The 14,741-nt window shown below is 44.0% G+C and overlaps 1 protein-coding gene across 1 annotated transcript in view; it reads right to left on the bottom strand.

Annotated features, from left to right (window-relative positions):
* nek7 (NIMA-related kinase 7) overlaps positions 1-14,741 on the bottom strand; it is a 66,971-nt gene that overhangs the window by 26,600 nt on the left and 25,630 nt on the right. Inside the window, exons 3-5 of the mRNA XM_086162246.1 lie at positions 9,517-9,657; positions 8,209-8,271; positions 4,495-4,605 (exon numbers count right to left, since the gene is read on the bottom strand). Of these exons, the coding sequence (XP_086018372.1) occupies positions 4,495-4,605; positions 8,209-8,271; positions 9,517-9,657 (315 nt within the window). The remainder of the gene's footprint in view (positions 1-4,494; positions 4,606-8,208; positions 8,272-9,516; positions 9,658-14,741) is intronic.

The following is a 14,741-nucleotide window of genomic DNA, read 5'->3' as shown; positions in this document are numbered from 1 at the left end:
TCAGCTTGCTTTTTTATTCAAAATCACTGGATATTTGCGTTTGCTGTTCCAGAAGAAACGTGGACGGTCGAACCTCAGCGTAGATTGCGCGATGACGGCGATGCTCCGCACCGAGATCGGATCGCCGTCCCCGTATGTCCCACAGAGAGACGGTAATCCGGTCTCAGAGTGTTTGTAAATCAGAGCGAGATGAAAAAATCTGCAAAAATCAAACCGATCCCAAAGCGCTTCGAGCACAAACCAAAGTCATTCCTCTGGAGAAGTCTTCAACACGGCAGCTGAGCTCTTAAATATCGGTTGGAGGTCTGACATCGTTCCAGGCGGTTGGAGCAGGAATACCGAGCTTCATTCCTCGCCGTCGACCTCCGTCTTCTGATGGACGCCACGACTCGCTGGCCGTCTCCTCTAAGTATCCATCGATCCGATCTGCGGGATCGGTCGTTGGTCTCAAATGACAACAAGCAAACATCCGCCTGTAGGCTCCGTTATAAATACAATGCTGTCCCTTGTATGCGTCTGAATTGGTCCCTCTTTCCAAGATCATCGCTGAAGATTCACCTTGCGAGACCCCGGTGTGACGAAGACCTCTCAGTCGACCGCACGCCGCAATGACAGCGAGACGACTAAATATAACAGGCATCGCTACTATGCTCTCGCTCGAATTCTGTTAAATGTCACGTTAACTGACGTCTCTCCCTGAGCCGGAACAATGTCACAAACACACACGTCCATCTAGTCGGTGAGCCTCAACGGCACCGAGTGTCCTTAAATCTCCATCTTTAGAGCAAAAGCACGATTGTATTCGGAGTTACGATATCAATATTGCTACTCCTCTCATGACGCTGCAATATTTAGCTTCTGTTTTTGTATACAAGGAGGAGAGATGGTAGAGCCGTGCAATCTCCACTGAGGTCAGGGATAACTGAGGGAAACGAGCAGGACCGGCACAATGAGTGAAATACAGAGAGAGAGAGGGAGGGGTGAAGAAAGAAAACGGTTGATGGTAAGAGACAGAGAAAAGTGTGAGAGGAAGAAAGAGTGTTCGAGGTAGATGGAAAGAGGGAGAGATAGACCTTGGCCTACATCCAAACAAAGCTAGAGTGAGGAGCCATTCTTCCTTTGCCCTCCCATTTCCATATCAGAAGACTGTTTGATGTCAATGGGGGAGCACATAGACGCCCACCACCACCACCACCACCACCACCACCCTCTTCTCCATGCCTTTAACAGCAAACACTGCACATGCAATATTCTGTAAGTGCATGCAAATCAAGGACCATTTGATTTCATTTGAATTCTGAGATGGTCAGAGAGAAAGTAATGGAGGAGGAGAGAAGAGAACGGTGTGGGGGACCAGAAATAGGAAGGAATAAAAGATGTTAAGTTCATGCGAGGGGGTAGACTTTTACAAATGGCACAATGTACCAATGGGTTTACTTCACATTGCACCCCGGGGGAAATGGGGAAATATGTCCTTGTAACCACCTCCGGACTGCCGACGAACAAATGATTCAGAAGCCGACCAGAACATCTCAGAGAAGTGACGTGGGCTTCATGTGTGACGGTGTTTCCCGTCAACATCTGCGGAGACGGCGGCCCGAATCCGAGCGGGATCCCCGCTAGCTCCGCCGAGATCGCGGCGCTCCTGAAACTTTTGTTCCCTTGCCTCGTTCAGGTTGCCGTCTCAGCTAAGTGCATCTCTGAACATTCATTTTTATTTTTCCACGGTGGCATCTGCAAACCCTTTGCTTACACAGTACGCCATACTGAATGTGTTCTGTGGGAAACCGTGTGTGTGTGTGTGTGCGCGTGCGTGAGCGTTCACACACACGTGTGCGTGTTCAGCCTGCCATGTTCACTCTCTTGTACCACTAATCCTCGCCTCTCCTAATTTGCTGTGTTGAACTGTGCGGATGTGGAGCTGCTGAGTATGACTGCAAACAGCTTGTCGAGCTGTGCTGATACAACGCTGCTGCATCATTTATGCATGGGAGAGACCAGACTTTTTATATGCACACCACTAATTTGCTATACTGGCAGGTTTTATAATAACTGAGGCTCTGGTTGGACTCAAAGACGAATAACAGACTGAGCCTGGGATGTAATTGCTACAACTTTGAACAACCATGTTCCTTCTTCAATCCCTGTTTCAATAAAAAAAAGACACTGTAAAGCCTCCGTATCAATGTCTAAGATATGGTTAACTAGTGAGTTATTGCTGTATATTACAAGATTCCAGCTATTGTGCGCGAGCTAAAATGTCGGCCTTCCCCCAGATTTGTTTCAAGATGTATAAAAAAAAGAGATCCGTATGTTAGTTAATTTTTTTCTGATTTTATTTTAGTAAAAAAGGAAGCCTAACGGATCATCTCGAGATACACCTGCGACAAAGTTGTCACTGTTTTGATCCGATCTCCAGTGTCCCGATGATTCTAGTTATTATTTGTTTATTTTATTTTTTCAGACAGGACGTGACAGAAATAAGGTAAGCCTCTACATTATTGTGAATCACTGATGGTGTTGTAGCAAATCCTGAATTTCTAATGGTCTCCAGATACATTTGCTCCTTTCTACTATTATCTATTACTGTTATGTTTTTACTTGAAACTCTGGCACAACAATTTCCTTCGGGATAAATAAAGTTGTTCTCATCTCATCATCTCATTTAACGCAAAGATTGGCGACGGGGGAGTTTTTCTCGAACGATAATGCAATTGTGTCGGTAGATTCATGGAAGCGACTCCAAACTTTTCTCCACACAAGTATAGAGAATATCTTATGCTACTATTCATTAGCATAATATAGCAAGGTAACAAGTGCCACATTATGAAAACATACTATTCAAATCAGGTACTGTGAGCTTTGTGAATGCAGTTACCCAACATGTGGAATATTACACTTATTAATCACCATGCACTTCATCACATCATCCTTTTTCCAGTCAGGGGCAGATGGCCTCACACCACCGGGGTTGCAGACAGTTCCAGGAATCCTTTTATGATTTGGTTTTTGGTTTCAGTGAGGGTTTGATGATTCAGGTAGCCAGAATCCAATATTAACCGACAACATTCAAACCCCCTGCCTGCATTCCGTCATTTCTACAAGGCTACATCAGCGGTCTGGAAGGTGGCGGGGAGGGTCCGACACGTCAGACCTTTACCCCCCCCCCCTCTCCGAAGGCTAAAAAACAACTGTCGAGCAGCACGTGGGGCCAGAAATGTGTCCTTCAGTAAGAATCCGAAAATCTATTTTGGGTGGTTTTGTTTTATGGTCAGACAGAACAATGCAAGGGAGGGATCTGGAAGAAGAAATTTACATTCATGCAAACACGTGGCTTCGTATTAACTGAGCTAGTAAAGAATACGGATATCCAAATGCTGCCATTCCAGATTCATTGTCATTCAGTCGCCATCTGATTGTGTTACCGTTGTTGTGAGAAATCAGATCTTAAACAAAGCGCGTCATCTCAAGAGCACTTTGCAGGTTTCTTGTTTTTAAGGGGATTAAATTCTGGTAGAAAGTTGGAAAGCAAAATAAGAATTCACCCTGTGATTCGTAAACAAACATTAATTATCTCCCAAAGTGGATGTTTTCTTCAAAAATTAATATTTAGATATTATACCATTAAGCCGAAGTGGTTTTGAAAGAAGTGCAAATTTTCCATGGAATGAAAGTCTGTTCATTTAAGAATGGAATATTTGGAAATAATATATTCAGTTTCACATATTAAACTTGAAAACCATTGGGTTCTAGACAACTGTATTTTGCAAAAATTGGTGATTTTCACTGAAAATTATAACTATTTCTTTTTTTTTTTTAAACACAAAGTTGTAGGCAAGCAAACGAGCATCACTGATACAATGTGATCTTTATTCCTAGCACTGAAAATGCAGACATCAGCTAGCTTCTTTTGCACTTGTTTTTCTGTACCATTTTTGTTTGGATCACCTTTTTTAGATCCATATTAAAATCACCCCTGTCTAACAATAAGAGTGAAAATGTTGTGGTGAAATCTCAACAATCATGCAGGACGATTGAATTAAGCTACTCGTGCAAACAAAGGTTAGCGGTGCTTCATCCCTTCATTGACCCCCAAATTGCAAAGCGCTCCAGTCTTTAGAATCGATTTCAGTCCCAAGAATTAACAATAAAAACAGACCCGACGACAGGCATTAAATCTCCAATTGCTTGGTCTGCATTGCTGGTTCAAGTTTCATGTTGACTGAAGGAAGTGAAAGTAAATGACCCTCAAAGGGGACGTTAAAGCTTTCATCAATTCTTGTACGTCTGTATCAATAATCAGGAAGAAGTAAAATAACAGAAGAAAAACAACAGAAATCTGCGGTTATTTTCATCTCCTGATGTATCGACAGTCTTGCTTTTTGGAATAAATTGTGCAAAAGTACTTCCTCGCGTTACGGTGAACTTGTGAAAACGGTCTTACGGGCGAAAACAGCGTGAGGCTGTTGCACGGCCGACGTGCAGCTTTTTTACCTTGATCATACGTGAGAGGTCTCCAGCATCAGCCAACTCCAGTACTATGTTCAGCTCATTGTCCTCTATGAAAGACGCATGATACTTTATCACATTTGGGTGGTTCAGTTGCTGTGGAAGACAAAAGAAGGACAACAATAAAACTCAACGGACACTTTTGTTTTAGGACCGTTACGTAATTTATAACACGCTTGTGTTTGCGTAACGATGACTAGCGAAGGTTCACGTCACAAGTTTTGCGACGCAAACCCCCGACCGAATCCAGATTCGGTTTCGATATTAATGAGAAGGTTTTTGTCCTGCGAGTGTGACAAAGCACGGTGACATGTCAAAATATCCTCTCCTCTCTGTCTGCCAGCGAGACATTTATTTCAGCGTGAGACACGCAGAAGATATACACACCCCTGCCAGGCTGACATGGCTAACAGTCAGAAAAACAAGAATCTCCAGCTCATCTTTGGCTGAGATTCCTTCCCGTTGGTTGGTCAATAAGGCGGTTAACAAAAAAAAAAAAAAAAAACTGTATCCATCCAGAGCTGGAAAAGAGGCAGAGATGGAGTAGGTGCTCTGAGAGGAAAGAAACATATGACACAGTGACACATGATGGAGATAGGGCAGCAGCCGGAGGATGGGCGGGGGGGAAGCTAAACAATAACAAGGTGAGCTGAGATATAGAAAAGGGGAAGGGGAAGGGAAAGATGTAGAGACATGGAGCTGAGCGGCGTGGTGACGTTGGGGGTGGGGACGGCTGCGATGCCGGCAGACGGAGCGCCGTGACACGCGTCCTCCACTCGGCTTCGCTTCCTCTTCCGTGATTAAAGAAATGTTCATGCTCTGAATGACGCAGAGAAGAAGCGAAGGGAGAGCCCAGTGCAGTCCTGTACGCTACACTACACGCTCTACTCCATCCCTCAATCCCCCACCAACACCCCCCGCTGTTGTCTCTCCCGCCTGCTTCCTCTTTACCATCCCTATGTCTCCATCTTCCTTTCCCCCTTCCATGTCCTCTGCCTTGCCAGATGTATTTTTGGCTCAGAGTGGCAGTTCCACACGACTCCACACTGTAGCACAGCCAGGGAGTGATGACAAGTCGCCCCCCTTCCCTTCCCTTCCCTTCCCTTCCCTTCCCTTCCCTTCCACCCAACTCGCTCCTCTTCCATAGCGTGAACCGCGGGCGAATGATACGGAGAAATGCTGAGATATGTTCGCATGCAGATGTTTATGTAAATGACGGAGGGAAGCCGTACTGCGGCACAACAATCGTGCTTTGGAAAATATCTTGGAAGTTTGCATGATTATGTAATTACATACGCCGGCTGAGTCCCACCAGTGTGTGTAATTACTTAATCATGCAAAACTCTGTGATATGTTCGGTGAGCTGGTGATGTGTTTCAAAGCAGAACAAGATACCGAGTGATGCAGCCTTATGGTACAAAATTATCCACGGTAGTAAATCAGGTTTAAAAGTATTTTTAAATTGAATGACAAACTCATAGGAATTCAGCCGGTGGCACGCCGAGCGGCGGAAGACGACTTCTTTTATTTACCAGCACACCTTATCCGATGAGGAGGATCTATTAATATTTGAAGTCGTCGAATAAACAAAAATTATTTGTCCTTTCGTGAAAAATGTTATTTTCTAAATGCCCTTCATAGGGAAACATACATATATATTATAATACCAGTATCAAGTTCAATCCAGCCTGTCATTGCCCTGTCAGTGCCGAGACATGCACGGACACAAGCGCACAAGTGTACACACACACACACACACACACACACACACACACACACACACACACACACACACACACACACACACACACACACAGAAATACACTTGAAGTACAAGACATCATTACGGACTTTCACTGCTGATTAGGGAAGATCATTAGTCATCACAGTATGATCCAGACTTGATAGGAACCACAAGCAGAGGAAATACACAGCATCGGGACCGCAAGGATTTCAGAAGGAGCAGATTGGCAGACACCGAGCTTTTCTTCCAAACAACATTTCTATCTGGGTGGATTTGGGGAGGAGGGGAGGGGAGAGGGGCGCTGAGAAGTGAGACTCTCAAGTTGAAATCATCATGCCAGAACAGGAAAATGCAGATGAATAAGCAGACGCAAACACACACAGACAAACAAACAAATAGGACTGTTGAAAGGCTGGCTGTGAGTGTGAGGGAACATGTGCATTTGTGTGTGTGTGTGTATGTGTGTGTGTGTTCAAGTATGTGTGTCATTCCAGTTGGTCCATGCCAGTGTGCCTCTCATTATTCTGATTTGGCTGTGTCTCCTGTTGGCCTGTCTAGTAGGGGGGGGAGAAGGCGGCAGGACTGTCTCTCTCTCACACTCAGCCCTTTATTATCAGGCTGGCTGGGCAGCAAAGGCCTGGGCATAACTTCCATGTTCGCGAGCAATCGGTTTTCAGAATAAAAAAAAAGGGGGGGGTAAATAGCTCTGAGGGGGAAGAAGATAGAAAGAAACGCATTCGAGAACAGATTTGTGGCGTGACGTTGCAACGAGGCTGGAGAGCTGAAGAAATGAGAGGAAGGAAAAGGACACAAAGCAACAGGAAGGAAGAGGAAGCCTCGGATGGGGGAGAAACGGGAGACAAAGGAAAGGCAGATGTGAATGGGTTATGAGGAGCTTGGTCACCTGGTAGAACGACATTTAACCCCGACCGGACCCATCGTGGAGGTCCGAGACCCCGATCGAGGTGAACCCCGCTGTCTCGTGCCATCAAGTCGGGGATCCGCGACTCAGATTGCGTCTCTCTACAGGCTCTTGTCTGCATCTGATATTCCTGTGTTTGATTGGCCTCGGGAGCTTTGCTGAAGTGTTTGAGTGGCACAAATTAATTGAATTTGTTTTCTTGTTCTCCCTAATGTATACGTATGAGTATTTGTACATGCACTAACAGCCTGCAGCGCGCAAGCGGTAGAAGGCTGCATATATGACGGGAAATCTTACCGGGAATGCTTTAACGCGCACGCACGCACGCACACACACACACACACACACACACACACACACCCCCCAAACGTAGGCACGTCTGACACATTTCTAGGATCTTGATCCAGATGTTGTCCATCATCTGTCCATCAAAATTTTTTAATCAGCATTGGCGGAGGCTTACTTAACGGTAGCGCAAATTAATTAACTGAAAAAAAATAATTTGAAAAGCAAAAAGTGAGGAAATGGCTGGGGTACAACATACACAGATGCATAGGCTTGACCGTTTTACATGCTGATGCGCTGCTGCTACTGCTGCTGCTGCTGAGTTCCTAGCTATTAAAAAGGACCAGAAAAAATATTTGGCATAAAAAAGGAGTCAATGTGAGCCTGGAGGGATATAACAGGCAAATCCTTGTAAACCAATACACAAACACACGCACGCGCCCTTGCTCAGAGACATGAGGGTGGAAAAAAAGCAATACACATTAATTGAAAAGCCTCACAATCTCACACACACATACACTCACATTGTGTGCACAATTGCTAAAAAAAAAAAAGCATCTGCATTCATAAACATGCAGGACACAAACACACAGAGAAACAGACGTAAACGTGCCCACAAACACACCAGCGAACCCGAGCAGTCTGGTGCAGATCAATTGTTTTCCTGTGGTGGAAGGTCTCAGCTGAGGCACCTTAAGAGAACAGAGTGCAGCGAATGACGCCGTCTCCCTCTTCTCTGGTTCTTTACCTTTAGGAGATCTATCTCTTTGATGCAATCTTGCCGAGCTTTGGCATCCATCAAGTCAAATATCTATCAAGAGATCAAAAGGGAGAGAGGGAGCGAGAAGGAGAGAGAGAGAGAGAAGTGTTATGACATATTCAAAAAAAATGGTAAGATGGAAAAATGCGGAGAGAAGACACTTAAAAGAAAACATGGTTTCTTTTATTTGAAGAGTGGCATTGCAGTGACGACAGGTGTTTCCCATCTCAGTAACAGGCACCTATCACTGTGTTGGGCAAGTGTGTGTGTGTGTGTGTGTGTGTGTGTGTGGATGCATCTGTGCATTAACTGCACTTGCACCAGCATAACTGCAAACTCATAGATTAACTGACATCCGGTAGTTGTGTACTTAAAAAGACAACGCACACAGTGATGTTCTATGGTATTGCATCTTCATCGAGCGCAACTGCAACTTCATACGACATGCTGCGAATGAAAGCTTGTTGTATCTAAAAGCAGACCAATCTAATTCTTAACGTTGCGATGTGCGAATGAAAGTTTTTGAGATCCCATGAACAAGGAGCCGTTATTCTTGGGATCTGAGCGCACGTTACGCCCGCAGCTTTCGGCCAATCAGGCGACTCGTTGCGTTGAAGAAAACGAGGCAACAGACCTTACTTATGACAAAGATTGTTTTAGCAGAGTTTATATTAACAGAGAAATCCAACCGTAACAAATGCTATTTCACAGCTTAGGACACTTTACTCAATAGTAATCTCAATTTTAAAAACATAATTCCATGATTCTCATTTGTAATATTGATAAGTGTGTTGCAAAGATATAGTTCTTCTGTTTGGTGTGTTCTTCTGTTAGCGATCTCAGGCAAAACTGTTCTCAGTTCTACTACCTCAGTGGTGGAACAAACGTCCGGAAGCAACAAGACTAGCATCATCTCTCTCTACCTTCAAGAAACAGGTAAAAACTTTTCTCTCTCAGGACTTTTTACTGCGCTGATTCTTGAGCTGCCCCAGATCAGGTCAGGCACCAAGTTAGGCTATGCAGTGTGTGTGTGTATGTGTACGTTTGTGTACGTCTTTGTCAAAAACAAAAAAAAAAAAAAAACAAACTCATTAACCCCAGCTCACTGTTCTGTATATTTCTTGTGCATCTTGTATTTGCAAGTGTTATTTGCAGTCCTTATGTCCTCTATTGTAAGTCACTTTGGATAAAAGCGTCTGCCAAATGCAATGTAATGTCATGTAATGTGTGGCTCAGAAACAGATATTAACCAGTGTTTCTCTATCCAGAGAAGGGTAGATAACTTCGGTAACTTACCTGAACTTTCTTCAGGGCCACGGATGTGTTGTCTAGCAGATACCTGGCTCGGTACACCTCGCTGAACTGCCCGCGACCGATTTTCTTCTCAATCTGGAAGTTAGCGAGGGAATTGTGGCCCATATCTGGCTGCAGCGGTTTCTGAAAAAAAAGAAACAAGCGCGACTGTCACAGATATACCTGCGTACACAAACACTGAGGACAAGATCTATTAAGAATAAGAAAAATAATAAAATAAAAGGAGAGATTTATTTGAACATATTTTGCCGAAGGCTAGATCGGATCATCTTTGGTCCCTTTATCAAGTTGCATGAAAATCAAGCTGTTGAGAAATTGTTCCGACAGCCAAGCGCTCCAAACAAACCCTCACCGATGCCAAAGTCAAAATGCATGCTTCGGTGTATTAAACAGATTTTCTTTCAAATTTAATGAGACTTTCCTTGCCCCGTTGTAGTGAGCTGAAAACAGTTCCGGACCTTTTTTTTCGACACGGACCGACATAGAAACAAACGAATGTTCCTCCCAAAATGACTTTGAGTTCAGTCTCAGTGATTGGTGCCTTGCTGAAATAAATACATGACAACTCCTGTGAAAAATACTCCATGCTTTAATGCCGTCACAGCAACATAATCATCATGGGGCACTTATATGTAATACAACTTTATTTTTTTCAACTCTGTAGTGACTCATAGGCCCTCTTTATCCCATCTAGTTTTTCACTACACGGTCTTTCTCCATTCTCAATCAGTCAGATTAAATAACCCGTAGTCGAAAAAGAATAAATGCCAACTTATATTTTGTTTTTTCTCCCAGCGTGGACAAAATGAATATGCGCAGATCTTAAATAGGATAAAATATTGACGAAATATTCGAACGTTCCTCCACAAATCACATACCAGGGTATGTTACCAGGTGGAATGTTAAGGCAGAGTCAAAGTACAAACTCCAATGATGTTGTTCATAAATACAGGTCAAACTAGGAAGTGAACTCAAGGACATGTTTTCTGGTTTAAGAGGAGTTTAAAAGAAGTTGTCTGATTTTCAGAGCGGAAATGTAAGTGTGGCCAGATGAAGACCTGGAAGACCCTTTCCTTACTGATAGCTGTGGGACTAGAATCCTCTACAACATTAAATAAATGCACTCTGATGACAGCACTCTGGCACTCCGATGGACTGAGATGGTTTGGACATGTGAAGAGGAGGGATGGTGAATGTATGGGTAGAAGGATGCTGAGGTTGGAAGCAGGAGGCCTCGAGGAAGACCAAAGAGAAGATTTATGGACGTAGCGAAAGTGGACGGTTAGTCGGTGAAGAAGTTAGTCGGTGTGGGAGAAGAGGATCCAAAGAACGGGGTTAGATGGAGGGAGTTTATTTATTGCGGCGACCCCTGAAGGGAGCAGCTGAAAGGAGAAGAAAAGCATCACCGCGCTACGCAAACCACAGCCAACATAAACAGACTTTTGGAAAAGACCAGGTGCCGCAGTCAATATCCCTGGCTAACTTGTCACCGCAGATTTGACTTCTCAAAGAAGACTTCATCCGCTGCTGACAGACTGTATTTAAATCCACTAAGATGACATGGAATTCAATCTTGCGGACACGAAACGTCCAATATTCATTGTCAATATTCCCGTCGGCTTCACTCCAGTCACGTGGATCTTCCTTGCTCTTGTTCGGCTGTTCGGCATTGATCAGCCGGAGGAACTTTATGAACACAACGAACACCAAACCACGGCATTTCATCCCCCCCGCGCTTGTTTTAGGACCGGGTCTGGACATTTTCTGAAATAAAAGATGGCACTGGATGTACGGCTGGCTGGCCGTCTGGCTGGCTGGCTGAGTCAGCGTTCAAAATTTTGGTCCTATTAAGGAGGCATTTGAGTCGATGACCCCTTAAACCGTGATGAGGGCCCATTTCAACTGGGTTGTTGCCCTTTGTGGTTAAATCATGATCTTGTGTATCGCAGCCAACAGCTAAGTGGGCGGTGCTGCTTCTTCCAGGCAGATGACAGCAACATCTGCAGCCGTATAAAGGCCCTCTTCGCCCGATATTCCCCCTAGACTCAGTCCCCGCATTTAGAGCAGATTTGTTTTCACGAGGTGCAAATGGCACGCGTAGCAAAACATAAAAAGATTACCGGTTGAAAAATACACTCCGGTGACTCGCAGACGGACAGTTGAAAAAAAAAAGGATTTGCTCCTGAAAAGGGAATATTTTTAATTGTGAGACTCCTTCTGTCTCTCTCCACTGGATCGGCTCACTAAGCTGAGAACCTCACCTTCTGTAATCAAAAAACACGCGTACGCACTTGAAAAATAGCAGGGTGAGCCCATTGGTTATGATGTGTGAAAAAACAGAGCAGGCCGAGTGACCTTTCCCGCATTTGGTAAACTTGTGCGAGGCGTTGGCGGGAGCAAACAGAAGGTGACATATCAGAATGCCACGTGTCACCAACGCTTGCATTAATGTGGCCACGGGAGCAGCTAAGGGGCAAGCTACTTAGGACAGATGGAGCATTGAGAAGATAGCAGGGGAGACCGTCAAAAAACCCATCTCCTCCATAGAATCAAACCTGTGCTCTCGGCAGTCCCACGGTTAACACGCCTACACGCCAGAAGTGACGCAGGATTATCGGATACCAAGAAAACTTCGGGGGAAATCGTCAACTTTTGAATCGGAGAAAATTAGCACTAAAACTCACAATAAAAGCAATGGAAATAAACAATTTGACAAACTGCAAATGGAAATGATGCATTTCATGATAAAACTGTAGTCAACTGTAAAAATTGCAGAATTGTAGAAGGCTCTCTCCTCACCATGATCAATACTGAAGTGCTCGGAGCTCAAATGAAGAAAGAGCAGATGAAATCTGGGAAGCCTTAATTAAAAATATGCCTTTCTAGGACATCGACCGCCAGTCAAAATGCTTCGAACCATATCCACGTTTTCTCATTATTACGCTGCTGGGGGAGGATTTGCACAGAGCCAATTTGCTTAAGCGTTCACATGCATCAGGAGTATTTAACGACACGGCGATCGGATCTCTGGCCGGTAACCTTATGATTACCTGATGGCCTCTCGACCACCTGAGCCACCGTCGCCCCGAGGAGGAAACCACGCGGGGTCACTTGCTGTGCTTCTGTCGGTATTTCCGCGAGGTGACAACAACTTGATAGTTGTGACTGTGCATTCAATACACCTTTGCTTGCCAGGTGAAGTGGCAGAAGTAGAAAAACACTATTTCCCAGATCGTTTTCTGCAGCTCTCAACAGAAAAGTCCAATGAAAACTGTCCACGAGTGGCCTCACTTTGGACCGGGCAATAAAATTGTAAATACACTGTAGTTTCCGATGTTTGGTGACCTTTGAGAGCGGCAGACCACCGAGCAGGAATATATAGCAGCGCTTCACAGAGCTCTTTTCAACCAGTTGTTCAGGCTGTATGACTTATACAACGTGAAATCCTTGGACGTAATGGGTAAATGGCAAATACACATGGAATCTACTTTAAACACTTGGGTTTTTCTCCATATGCCAAAATATAAACGTCAGGTTTTTCCTGCCTGCTCTCGCGCGAACAATAATGAGGTTGTGCTGTGACAGTGCCTCGGTTTGTTTATTCAAATTACGATTACACCTCGGACGATGAGTATTTTTGCATTTGGGATGTTGCAGCGTTCATTTTTTTCTTAATATTCACAGCGATCTCTTCCAGTCGAAATGTGTTTTCATCTCGTTCCAGCGGCTGAAAGTGATCAAGGTGGAACTCCCTTTGTAACAGTTAAAAATCCGAAAGAAGGCCCGTTCAAATCTTATGAAACTGGATTAATTAGAAAATGTTGATGTTGGGGAAAAAAAAATGTATGTCAAAAACATTGTTTTATATTGCCTCAAACTTATGAGATGTTCCTGAAGCAAAATTCAGCCAAAACTTGAACGAAAGAATTCATTTTACATTTATTGTGATATCAAATCTTAAAAAAATACTTTGGCAATACGACCCCCCGGGTCTATTCTCAATTAGTTTGTTTCTATTATTAAAATGTTGTTGACGTGGAAGAGTGGTTGCTGTCAGCAACTGTATTCATTATTAATCTGAAATTTCTTACAGTATCTTGATAAAAAATATCAACGCCAAATATTGAATTTTTTTGTGTCTGTTTTTAACTGTGTGTTTAACAAGAGTTCCAGTATTAACTGGTGTGACTTGGGAAAGAAAATGTAGTATTTATTTCATGTTATAAGGTCTTCAATCAGAAAATCTATCATTTAGAAATGTTAAATCTACATTGGTGGGTGGATATTTGGTTTTGGTTGAACCCCCCCCCCCCCTCGCCCCAATTATGAATTTGTAGGTTGTGACTCAGTAGAGCTCTACCAAGGGCTTACGTTGACCTTATGTAAATCTAATTGGGTTTTTTTTCTAATCTACGAGTAAAAACTGCTTTTGGGATGCTCAGATAATGAGAAATGACGGTTTAAATGTTAGCACTGTGGTTAGCTATGCTGTCGAGCCCGATGATAAATATTTAGTAATAACATCATCAGTAATGACTGCTAATTCCATATATGCATCGATTTATAGCCAAATCTCAGCAAATTTAGTAATTAAACTACAGACGACCAAATGGAGATGAATGAAACACCTATCTATGAACTTATTGTACTGAGCAACACAACAAAAACCTCCTACCTCGTAAAATTACGCTAAATATAATAATCTAGAACCGTTCCGCTGAGGAAATCACATCTAAATTCTACAATGACGTTAATTTCGGATTGTCCTTTTCTTTTTCAAAGAGACGGAGAAAGAGATGGAGACAGATACAGAGAGAGAGAGAGAGAGGGAGAGGGAGAGGGAGAGGGAGGACAAGAGGGCATTGCTTTCATTCGCTGCGTGGTAGCTTGACAAATGTTAGCATGAGCCTCTAAAGCGCTGTGACAACCGCCTGCTGAGAGCACAGTCTTGCTAATGTGTCCTGGCATGCCAGCCCCGTAATCACACATTTACATATGCAATGACCTACATTTGCATGTCAGATCGCACACTGTCCGGCATGATTAACAGTGGGCACCTCCCCATGTGGAGTCGCCTTGGGTGGCAGCAGAGGCCATGCGAGGGCGGAAGAGAGGGCTGGAGGGAGGGCGTCTTTTTTGGCAGCCAAGGGGCTGGGCTGCCAGGCAGGATTATGTCAGCGAGCGGCCTCTGCATTAGACACTTCATT

The sequence above is a fragment of the Fistularia commersonii genome, chromosome 16 (genome assembly GCF_037954325.1).
Source record: "Fistularia commersonii isolate RoL2024-O1a breed Wild chromosome 16, RoL_Fcom_v1.0, whole genome shotgun sequence".
Lineage (NCBI taxonomy): Eukaryota > Metazoa > Chordata > Actinopteri > Syngnathiformes > Fistulariidae > Fistularia > Fistularia commersonii.
The sequence above is the reverse complement of the archived record's forward strand: the minus strand, read 5'-3'. Positions and strand labels throughout refer to the sequence as shown.